Below are 11,229 nucleotides of genomic sequence, written 5' to 3'. Positions count from 1 at the left end.
AGGCTAGGGACAAGGCCCTCCCAGGCCCCCACTGACCTCCTGAACCTGCTGGAGCACCCCGGTACCCCCAGTGCTGAGCCGGCCCCCTTGTGCAACTCCACCAGGAGTCTGGGGCTGAAGCCCGCACCCCAGGCCCCACCACAATGCTGCCCTGGCCACGTGGCCCACTGGTTGCACCTGGCAAGCACTGGGCCCTGGGGGTGGCCAGGTACAAGTCCCAGCCCCACTAATGAACCTTTTTTTTTTTTTTTGCAGTACACGGGCCTCTCACTGTTGTGGCCTCTCCTGTTGTGGAGCACAGGCTCCGGATGCGCAGCCTCAGCGGCCATGGCTCACGGGCCCAGCCGCTCCGCGGCATGTGGGATCTTCCCGGACCGGGGCACGAACCCGTGTCCCCTGCATCAGCAGGCGGACTCTCAACCACTGCGCCACCAGGGAAGCCCCCCACTAATGAACTTGATGATGTATGTATTGACTCTGAGGAGCTACCCCCTCTGAGCCCCAGGAGCATGGTTGGGGGCCTGCATCCTCTCCAGGCCCTCCCCTGAATCCTGGCAGGGATGCCGGCTCCAGGCAGGAACTCCTGCGACACATCCACACCCTCCAATTGCCCCTTCGGTGCTACTCACACAGCACCCAGGACTCCTGGTGACCCTCAAAGTGTCTTAATGCCACACCCCCAGCTGAGGACAAGGCCTTGGGGGCCCTGCTTGCTGCAGGCCAGGCCAACCTGTCATCACCCGGGGGCTGAGTGGGCAGCAGACCTGGGCTCAAACCCTTCTCTGCCCCACTGGGTGGTCGGGTGGGGACTCAGTTTCTCCATCTATGTCTGGTACACAGGTAGCTCCGTGCTAGGAGGTGGGAGATGCCTAGGCCAGGGAATCAAGTTTGGGGGACTTTTAGCTAACAGCCCCCCTTCAAGTCAGATTTGGTCACTCACCCTTAGAAGCTCCTTGGTGGCATCCCCATGACTGCAGTGGCACCTGAGTTCTCCTTCCCTGGCTTCCCTGCCAAGCCTTTCCTGCCCAATCCCATGGTGCCTTTGCCTTTCCTGTGTCTTCCTTTGGGTACTGTGTCTGCCCCTACCCACTTCGGCCTGGCTGGCCGTCAGCACCATGTCAGCAGCCAGGCTGCACTTGGGGGCTGTGTCCTACCATGAACACATGGCCCTGGGGCCCCACCACGTCACCCCACCCCAGGAGCATCCCCAGTTGGACTCCCCTGTGGGCCCAGCCGGGAGGGGGAATCCTGCTGCCTCTGAGAGGAGTTGGCTGGACCAGAAGGCCTCCTGCTGTCCAAGCCCAGATGACGCCATGGGGAGCTCCTGGTCCGCCCCTCAGCCCCCTCACATGCAGCACCAACTTTCATCGGTGCTGGGGCCCCCGGCCTCGTGCTCCTACATCATCCAGGCCACTGTTGCTCGGCCTGGAAATTCTTCTCGAGGGGGTGAAAACAGGGTCAGCGTGCCAGCCAGTGCCTGGCGTCTGCGTGAAGGTCTCAGAGCAGCTTGTGTTCACAGAAACAGACCCAGTCTGTGTGGCGGGGCACAGCTGGGCGGGGAGCAGAGTTCCAGTGTTTATTATCGTACATATATATATTTCATGTGTATACACAGATAGTTTTCTCTCTTAGAAGTATTAAAAAATTGATCAACCTTCAATCTATAAAAAATACCTACTCTACACGATAGAAAAATCTCTCCTCCAAGTTTACATTGATTTACACCCAAAGCTTTCCCCAAAATATACAATACGAGGCAACGTCTTAAATCTTAGTGTAGAAGGTGGGCCACGTGGAGGGTGGAGGGACACAGAGCCACACACACACTTGCTCACGCACGCACGCACACACACACCCTCACGTATGCGCTCGCACACAACGGTGGCCCACCTGTGTGCAGGGTCTTGGCCCACCTGGGAGCACCCAGAGGCTCCTGGCTGGCGCTCAGGCTCGGGGGGCAGGCCCAGCAGCCCCTGTGGGTGATGCTGCTGCTCCTGGCAGTGCAAGTGCCGGGCAGGGGCTTCCTTGAAGGAGCCCCCAAGCCACCAGGAAGGCCTTGAACTGTGTACTTGTGAGAGCCTGCCCGCCCCAGCCTCCTGCAAAGTGCACCTTGTGGAGACAGGACGACTCCTAAAGACCTCAAACTCCCAGAGGAAACTGGTTCCAGACGTTTGGTTTCCTCGGGCCAGCGGAGATCCGCACAGGGAGGAGAGGACACACCCCTGAGAGCCACAGCCCTGCCTGAACCCCCAGGGTCAGAGGGGAACAGCAACACCCACCCGATACAGACAGCACATTCCATGCCATGACTCTCAAGTCACAGGAGCGTCAGCGCCCAGAGTTACTGCAGCGAGAGGCTGGCCGTGAGCACAGGCCCGTGGCCTAGAGGCCCCTGGGCCTGAAGCTGGACCAAGGGGCCCCTTCTGGTTGGATGCCAGCCTGAGCAGCTCCAGGAAAGCTGGAGGGGGGTGGCCCTGCAGCTCCTGGCCAGACCCTGACACACACTGGCCTCTCCTGCTTGCCCTCCCCCTGCCCCACCATGTCTGGCGCCAGGGTCCTGGGGCTTCTATGCCATCCAGGAGTGGCTGAGACTTGGATGGCACCAGGTTAGGGTGCCTGGCGGGCACAGGGAGCAGCACCCCCAGCGGGGACCCATTTCATTCCTTTTTTCCCTGACAAGGCAGGAAGCGTGGGAGAGGTCACAGAGGGGTTCACCCCAGCCTGAGAGACTGTCCCTCATTCTCTGCAGAAAGGAGGGCATAGCGAGAGGCCAGAGCCACCGCAGGCTCCGGTCCCAGCATCCCTCCTCCCCCGCCCTGCCCTGCCCAGCTGTATGCTCCACGGTGGGTGAGGGACCTCGGTCTCAGCTGCGTGTGTGCTGTGCTGGAGCCCCGCTGAGTGGCACTACTTGACCTCCAGGATGGACGGGTTGGTCTCCATGATGGCCACGATGATCCTGTCGATGTAGTCCTGCAGGCGGAAGTTGATCTCCTCCTGCTTCTGGATGGCATCCATGAGCTGTGGGAGGAGCTAGGGGTCGGTCCAGGTGCCCAGACTGCGGACACCCGCAGGGGACGGGGCGGGGCGTTACCTCATCGCGGGAGACGGAGCTGATCTCTGCGGCGAGAGACTCAGAGAAGGCCGTGGAGAAGAGGTTCTTGGCGCCCTGGATGCTCAGGTTGATGATCTGCCCGTTGAGCTCATCATTCTGCTCCTTCAGGCTGCGGTTGTCCTGGGGGACACGGGGCGTCACTTCTGGGCCGAGGCAGGACCACCAACTCGGGCACCAGCCCCCACGCGCCCCCATGTCGGCCCCCGGAAGCATGAGCCCAGCCCGCACCTGCTTCAGCCTCCGGACCTCCTGCTCCAGCTCACTCTCCCGCGTGCGGCTGTTGTACTCCTGCAGGCCTGCGCTGCTGCTGCGGCCCCTCCTCTGCTCGGCCTCCAGCTTGAAGAGCTGCAGATGCTCCAGCTGCTTGCGCAGGTCCTCGATCAGCTGCAGCAGCGGGAGTTGGCTCAGCTTGGCTTCAGGACCTCTGGGGCGGTCTAAACGCCAATGGGGGGGGGACCCCGGGGCTCTGTGCTCACCTCCTGGGTCACCTCCTTGTCCCTCTGGAACTGGTGCCTCTCGTGGCTCAGCCTGTCCCCCAGCTTCCTCCTGTTTTCCTGTTCCTCACTGAGCCGTAGAGACAGCTCCTCAATCTCATCTAGCAGCTTCTGCTTCTCCTGCAAGAACGAAACAGTTGCCAGAGACATGCCCGTCTGCCGCCCATCCATGCAGCTCTCCTCAGCTGTCTGCGCCCGACACGTGGCAGGTGGGCCTGCGAGGCGCCCGGGACTGTTTCCGGGAGGAGGCCAGAGCCCAAGTGCTCTCAGATGTCCTCAGGGTGCAGAGTTGCCCAGGGATCCCTGGGTGGGGAGGGGACCACGGGCACAAGGGGTCAAGCTGAAGTCAGCCCCTCAAGGACATCATCCTAGATTCAAACCAGGTGTTAATCTATGCGTGACTCTTCAGGCCCAAGGATGCCGGGAAGCCAGGCAGGGTCGCGCATCTTCCAGGAAAGGGACGGCCAGGCCCAGTGTGTCCTGGCTCCCTCACCCCCGGGGCCACCAGCCTGCTCTCAAGCAGCACAGCTTCCTGGCCTGCAGCCACACCCCCACAGGCCCATCGGCCAACAGTGCGGCTGCCCTGCTTTGGAGAACCTGTCTCAGGTCCTGATGGCCCAAAGTCACCTGGGGCGGAGGGCGGGGAGAGTCTGGCCGGCAGCTTACCTCCTCCAAGCGCTCGATGCTGGCCTTCAGGCAGGGCATGCAGGACCTCAGCTCACTGTTCTCCTCGTCCAGCTGCTGCAGCCTGGGTCACAAGAACAAGGCTGGGACCCGCAGAGCTGTCCCCCGGCCACCACACGCACCCAACACAAGGGCCCTGGGCCAAAGCTTCTTGTAAGCCAGGATGGTGTCTCCACACACCTCCGGTTTACAGAGAAGCTGCAGACACAGAGCGAGTTCCACGGACCCTGAGCCCCTTTCAGCTTCTCCAGGCATCTGCTCACCATCGCGGCGTTCATCACACCCATGCTGGAAATGCAAATGACCAACCCATGGACTCAACACAGCTTTCCCACCAGCGCTCCTTCCCGTCTGGTGTCCCCGCACCGCATTAGCCGTCATGGCTCCTCTGTCCCCTCTGGTCTGCAGCAATCTCTGGACTTCCCGGGCTCTTCATGACCTTGACAGTTCTGAGCAGGTCTGGTCATGTATTTGGTAAAATGTCCCTCAGACTGGGTTTGTCTGGTGTCTTCTCGTGACTGGACAGGTTGTGGGTTTGGGGAGAATCCCACAGAGAAGAGGTGCCCTTCGCATCATGGGTGACGTTGACCTGGATCGCCTGGTTGGGGTGTGTCTGCTAGGTGTCTCCTCTGTCAAGTTCTCCTTTTCCCGTTCCTTCTCTGTTGTCTGGAGGCCAGTCATGGGGTCCAGTCCACGCTTCAGGGACCCCCGAGTGGACGTGTCTGTGTGTTATTTGGTGTCCTCTGCAGGAGTCCACATTGGGTTACACTCTGGATGGCGGTTCCTACTGTGCCCCAGCTATGCCCACTGGGAGCCATGACACACCGTCGTCTGTGTGTGCTTCTGTTCAAGCACCTCTCTGCTTCCTGGCACCCCAGGCTCTGCCGGTTTTCCTCTGTCCCAGCCACAGACCCAGCCCTTCTCCAAGAATCCCCAGTTCCTTCCATGGCCCCGCTGTCCTCACCCCCGCAAGAACCCCAGGGAGCTGAGGGAGGCCACCAGGGTCCAGGCACATGAAGCTGCTAACTGAGGTGCAAAGAGCAGGCAGCGGTGACCCCGAGTCCCATCTTGCTCTGTGAGGGCCTCATGAGGCCCTGTCCACCTCGGGCCCCTGCAGCTGCTGTCCCACTCGGCCAGCAGGATGTCCCACTCAGCCAGCAGGATGCCCCCTGCCGTGCAGGCTCTGGTGCTGGCAGACACGGGAGGCAGGACGGCCCGCCCCTAGGCACCCACAGCCCGGTGGACAGGGCCCCACGGAGAGGCTGTGGCCTGCAGGTCCACTGGATGGCACTGTGCCGAGGCCCAGGAAGAAGGCTTTCCCGGGAGGTGATACCGCAGGCCAGCCCCCAGGGAGGCCTCCCGTCCAGGACGACCCCAGCACAGCTCTGTGTGCAGTCCTTCCTGCCACCTCCCACTGTTGAAAATGTGTCAAAATGTATTTTCCAGCTTTAAGAGCTGGAGGTAAACACATGCTAAAGAGCCTAGAGTTGTCGTTCACGAGGGTAAAATGGCTGCACGATGAAGGCTGAGAGTGGTGCCCATTCAGTTAAAAAGACTGTGAAATACCCGCCTCCCCATCACTACCCACCCAGGAGCAAGCTCTGCAGAGGGAGGATGAGCAGGAACCTCCAGGTGACTGTTAACTTGTGGACATCTAGGTTCTCTGCTGGTTTTGTTTGACAAACAACGTTTGAGATCCACGCGTCACCGCGAGTGGACGCCCCCAGCCTGAGTTCCTGGTCCACTCCTGTGCCTTTGTGGGGTGTCTGCACAGAGTATGCTCCTCTTTTCCTGACTTATCTAAGGCTTATGCCTTCAGGGGAGCATAGGGGTAATTTTCTCAAGTTGCCTTAAAAAAAGATTTTGACTTTGATTTTGAATGGTGCAGCATCCACTGGAGAAAGATTAGAGAAAGTGACATCCAGGTAGTGTCAGTCTTTGCCTTCAAATACTTTGTGGCCTTCAGTAGAGTTTTTTAGTTTTCTTCACAAAGGTTTTTCCACTGTTCGTAAAATCAAATTTGTTCCTAGGTATTGTGCCCTCCTGGGGTGGCCAGCTGTTGTGGTGAGAGCCCAGCTGCATTTCTCATCAGCCCTATCCCCCACCTGACCTGCGGGTCCCCCGTCCCCCTCTCCCCCACCTGACCTGCGGGTCCCTTGTCCCCCTCTCCCCAACCTGGCCCGCGGGTCCCCCGTCCCCCCTCTCCCCCACCTGGCCTGCAGGTTCTCGATCTCGATGCTCTTCTCTCGCTCCATCTTGCACAGGAGCTCCTTCTGCTTGCGTGTCTCCTCCAGGACCATCTCGCAGGCTCTCAGCTCCTGCTCCTTGAGCTGCTCCTCCAGGGCATTGGCTCTGCAAGGCAGAGGGGGAGGGGAGAAACCGTCCTGAGATGCTAAGCCCAGAGCTGGAGAGAGCGGCCCTGCCCAGAGAGGGGACAGGAAGGCACTGAGACGTCCCCCAATGGCCCACAGCTCTAGTCAAGGGCAGTTCTGAAGCAGGACATGTATCCCCCCAAACACCCTTCACCTCACAGAGGGTGACTGGCCTTCAGACCATGGCACAGTCCTGATGGCAAGGACAGTCCCCATCATTCCCAGGGGGCATTACCCCCATCCTGGCCTGCACCCACAGTTGCCTCCTGCTCGCTGGGTGTGGGCAGGAGACCCTCCCGGGCACAAGCCCACCAGGTGCCTGGCCCCTGGCCCCAGGGCACCTTGCACTGATACTCCAGGCTGGAGACATGGTGTACAGACCCACCCCACCCAGGTCAGCCGTGGCAGACTCGAAGGCAGGTATAGCAAGAACATGGGGACAGAAGGAAGGTACACATGAGGACCCTGACCCTGGCCTCTTCCCAGACCACCACTCCCAAGTGCAGGAGACAGGAACGGACCAAACCACAGAGAAGGGCTCTGGGCCCTGCCTGTGGATGGCTGGAGCCCATGCCTCTAAGCTGCCCGTCCACACAGGGTTTCTCATCTGCTTTTTGGTGCTTCGCACCCAAGAGTGAACAGACAGCCAAAGACCACCAGACATCACAGGAAAGCTCTTAATACAAAGTGGCCAAAGCAAACAGAAAAAACGACCTGAAGGAGACACACATCATGTGGGAAATACCACAGAAGCCCTGTAACTATCACCCTCAGAGGCCTGAGACACCACGTCCACGAAACAGGAGCAGCTGTTGCAGAAGGAATGGGTAACAGAAGTAACTCTTAGCCATTAAAACTATGACACGACAAAATTTTAAATTCAATAGAATAACTGAAGGAGAAAACCAAAGATTATTACACAGAAAAAAAGAATAATGAGAAAGAGAATAAGGAAGTAAAGAAAATGAGAAGGAAGGTCCATAAGGTCTGATATCTGATTAACAGAAGTTCAGACAGACAAGAAAATGGAAGAAACTCTGAGAGACACGTTTTCCAGATTTAAAGGCTGGAAACCACGTGCCCTCAGCACAAGAAACAACAAGAGACCCTCACGGCATCGGGAGAGAATAGGACCCCAAAGAGCAGTGAGCCCAGCGGTGCCAGGGCCTTGGTCACAGACGGGACAGACGGCAGCGGAGCCGGCTTCCAGGGACCCAGCTCCCAGCGGGATCCCAGACTCAGCCACACTATCGATGGTGGGGGTGGAGGGGGGACACGACACAACCCCGTTTTCAGACACGTGAGGCCTTAGGAAGCCTGGCTCCTACGCTGCGAGTAGGGCATCTGCTCAGAAAGCGAGTAAGCAAAGAAGAAATGCGGGATCTGGAGAACAAGAAACCAGATGTGGAGAAAGCAGGTGGAACTCCTAGGATGAAAAGAAAGGAGAGCAGTGCGGCAGGTCAGTACGGCTGGGAAACGCCAAGCAGCAGCGGCAGGAGTGTGTGGTTGAGGGGAACTTAGGCAAACACTGGCAGAAACGGCCCCAGGAAGTGGATATGACAGGCCCTGGGGCTGGGTGGCCGGGCAGGGCACAGAGTGTGGACTTTCCACCACAAACGTGGATAACTGATAAGTGCCCATTGGATGAGATGAACCTCCAGTCAGCTGGAGAAAGGAGTCTGGTGGCCCATCCAGATCTCCCTGGACAAGGACAGGGAGGGAGTAAGGAACGTCCTGCAGACGCAGCACTGGAGCCCCAGCCCTCGCATGAGCAGGGCCGACCCCACCCCTGGCTCTGCAGCAGCAAAGCAGGGCAGGAAAGCAGGTGGCCCCCCGAGCCAGGGTCTCGACCACACAGGAGAACGTGCTTCTGCTGCTCTGTTATAGCAGTGGGCGAGGCGCCCAGGACAGCATGGCACATCCCGGTTCCCAGCCTCCAAGAGCAGGAGGACAGGTCATGAAGGCCCATCTCGCCCAGGAGAAGCCACAACAGGAGGCCAGCGTCCCCCAGAGCCTCAGGGCCAGTGTCCAGCGCTGGTACAAGTGCTGGGAGGGTGAGGAGCCTGGGGCTGCAGAGGGTTCGGCAGGGCCAGGCTTCGCCCAGAACACATGCTGTGCTCCCAGCCTCTGGACCTCTTGAAAGGGGTCTGTGACCCCAAGCCTCTGGCTGCACACAGGCCAAGTCCCTTGTCCTCTGCAGGAGAAGTGCTGTAAACTGGGGTGAGGTACACAGCGTGACCGGCTTCCCAACACCGAAAACCACACCACGTGCTGTGAAAAGTCTGCAAAACAGGAGATGGGGAAGCACCTGCTCCCTCCTTACACCGACTTCCACACGGCTGTTATTTCTAACTCAGAGCTCGTGGCTTCCACGTGGGGCTCGGTCGCACTGCTATGCCCCATGAGGACCCCATGCTTCAAGGGTGGGTCAAGTACCCGAGCACAGGGAGCTCTGGAGGCACTGGCCCCAGCCCAGAGCCCCCACTTGCTGCCTTGGTTTCCTTGTCCAGGAGATGCGGAGATGAAGCAAGCCTGCGTGGGGTGGGGGGCGCACCTTTGGTCAGGACAGGTCTTGGAAGCGGGGCACACGCCAGACACCCCCAGACGGGAATCCCAGCCGGGCACTCTGCAGGCCGGGTGTCGGCCCCGGCTTCTCCTGAGAGGTCCCTCCCTCGCCCTTTCCTCTGGGGAGAGCCCTCAGCAGGAGCCTTGCTCACCCCACACCATCCAGCAGCTGAATGGAGGGTGGTGCTCAGAGAACCTGAGGGGAGGAGAACGACCAGGGGGCGGATCACATCCCACAGGCACTAAGAGGCCTGAACTCACCTGTGCACCAGCTGGAGGTTCTCCTGCCTCAGCCGGCTGTGCTGCTCCCCGTTGGCAGCCGTGTCCTTTTCCAGCTCCGACACTCGCTTCTCCAGGAAGACAACCTGGGGAGCAAGATGGTGGCTTGAGACGCCCCGTGAACGAGGCAGCGCAGCCCTATGGGCACCAGTGAGGACGGGGGAGCACGTGGTGCCCTCAACCCTCAAAGGCAAAGGAGCTGAGGGGCGGCAGGCAGGGCCACTGCTCGGCCAGACACAGCCCACAGAGGCGGCTCACGCTGGGGACTCGAGTGACAGAAAGGCCCGGGGTTTGGAGCCAGACACGCTCACCAGGCGGTGGGAGGCATGACGGCCAGACCGGAGAGCTGGGGAGGGCTCTGCAGAGCTGAGATGCTGGAGGTGCTGTAGAGGTCCAGGAGGTGGGGGGCAGGGTGAGGTGGGCGAGGGGGACAGAAGGAGGTGGGAGAGAAGGTGGGGGGGGGTGTCTGTGGCCACCCTGCCCCTGCACTTCCTGGAGCTGGTCCTGGAGCCCCAGGGCCTTGGCCACGGGGAGGCTGCCCTGCCCCCAGCAACCTCTCAGGAGTGGCCGATTCCACCGTCCTGGTTCTAGGATCACTGCAGGCTGCGGGCCCTCCTGCCTCCCCGGCCGGCACCTCTCCATGGACAACGTGACACCTCTCCTGTTCACCCTGCGGCTGCCAACCCGAGGAAACCCGCCAGAGATCATCAGGGCTGGTGGACGGCGCAGCCCTGCCGGCGCCATCACCACCTCCCACTGTGCCCTCTGCGCACCTCACTCAACACACCCACCGGGGCCTGTGCCTGAGGCCACTGAGTTGTCCACACGTGGCCCTCCGGCCCTGCCATCCATCCAGGGCCTACCTTGTCAGCAATGTCCTCTTCCATGCCCTCCACAGGGTCTGGGGGAGGGTCCTGCAGGGCCTCCATGGTCAGGGCCCCTGACTGATGCAGGTGCCTGGGGAGAATAAACGACAGCCCTGTCCAGAGAAGGTCCTTCAGCAGAGCAAGGAGAGCAAAGAAGGGGGACAACTTCGCGGCCAGGCCTGTACACATGAACACCCCCAGGCTGGTCTGGAAAGCAGAACCCAGCAGCAGGCGGCCAGGTCTCCACCGAAGGGGACTCCGGGCAGGACACCACTACTGAGGGCTGGGTGAACAGGCCATAGTCTGTGGAGCCCAACGGGCCCGGCCTCCTTCCCTACCAGCTACTGGGCCAAGATACTTTGAACTTGGGCAATAAAACAGGACGTCACTCCTCTCAGTGATATGAAATAATCTCATCTTCCCCGAGCCGTGAAACATTAATTCAAGGTCATGACCTGTGGGCACACCGTAACTTCCACGTCCTCTCCATCTCTGACTTCCAGGCACACTTCCTGGGGCAGCTATGGCAAGACACACTCGGGGCCTCTGGGGGCCGACCGTGAAAAGGGCACAGGCCCTTGGCTCTGACACATGCGGAAGACGCCTCAGCACTGTGTGACCCTGAGGAAGCTAGGCACCCTCCCTATGCTACAGAATGGGGATCTGCAGGCTGTCACATAACTAAGGACACAGCACAGAGCCAGTTCAATAAAACACTGTTAAAAAGTACACTCTCAGGACTTCCCTGGTGGTCCAGTGGTTAGGACTCTGTGCTTCCATTGCAGCAGGCCCGGGTTCGTTCCCAGGTTGAGGAAATAAGATCCCGCATGCCGTGCCACATGGCCAAAAAAAAAAAA

At 60.0% G+C, this 11,229-nt stretch overlaps 1 protein-coding gene across 3 annotated transcripts in view; it reads right to left on the bottom strand.

The window, feature by feature from the left end:
• Nucleotides 1-1,561: 1,561 nt before the first annotated feature.
• The window catches only part of RAB11FIP3 (RAB11 family interacting protein 3), a 78,752-nt gene continuing 69,084 nt past the window's right edge, over nt 1,562-11,229 (bottom strand). For all 3 annotated transcript variants that reach the window (XM_024759483.1, XM_024759482.1, XM_024759484.1), the window contains 8 exons: nt 10,370-10,463; nt 9,489-9,592; nt 6,502-6,642; nt 4,273-4,354; nt 3,589-3,726; nt 3,341-3,496; nt 3,092-3,232; nt 1,562-3,018 (listed from right to left, as the gene is read on the bottom strand). In XM_024759483.1, coding sequence (XP_024615251.1) covers nt 2,905-3,018; nt 3,092-3,232; nt 3,341-3,496; nt 3,589-3,726; nt 4,273-4,354; nt 6,502-6,642; nt 9,489-9,592; nt 10,370-10,463 — 970 coding nt within the window. In that variant the 3' untranslated portion in view covers nt 1,562-2,904. The remainder of the gene's footprint in view (nt 3,019-3,091; nt 3,233-3,340; nt 3,497-3,588; nt 3,727-4,272; nt 4,355-6,501; nt 6,643-9,488; nt 9,593-10,369; nt 10,464-11,229) is intronic.

This window comes from Neophocaena asiaeorientalis, unplaced genomic scaffold (genome assembly GCF_003031525.2).
Source record: "Neophocaena asiaeorientalis asiaeorientalis breed wild unplaced genomic scaffold, Neophocaena_asiaeorientalis_V1.1 scaffold254, whole genome shotgun sequence".
NCBI lineage: Eukaryota > Metazoa > Chordata > Mammalia > Artiodactyla > Phocoenidae > Neophocaena > Neophocaena asiaeorientalis.
This window is presented reverse-complemented; position numbering and strand designations above follow the sequence as displayed.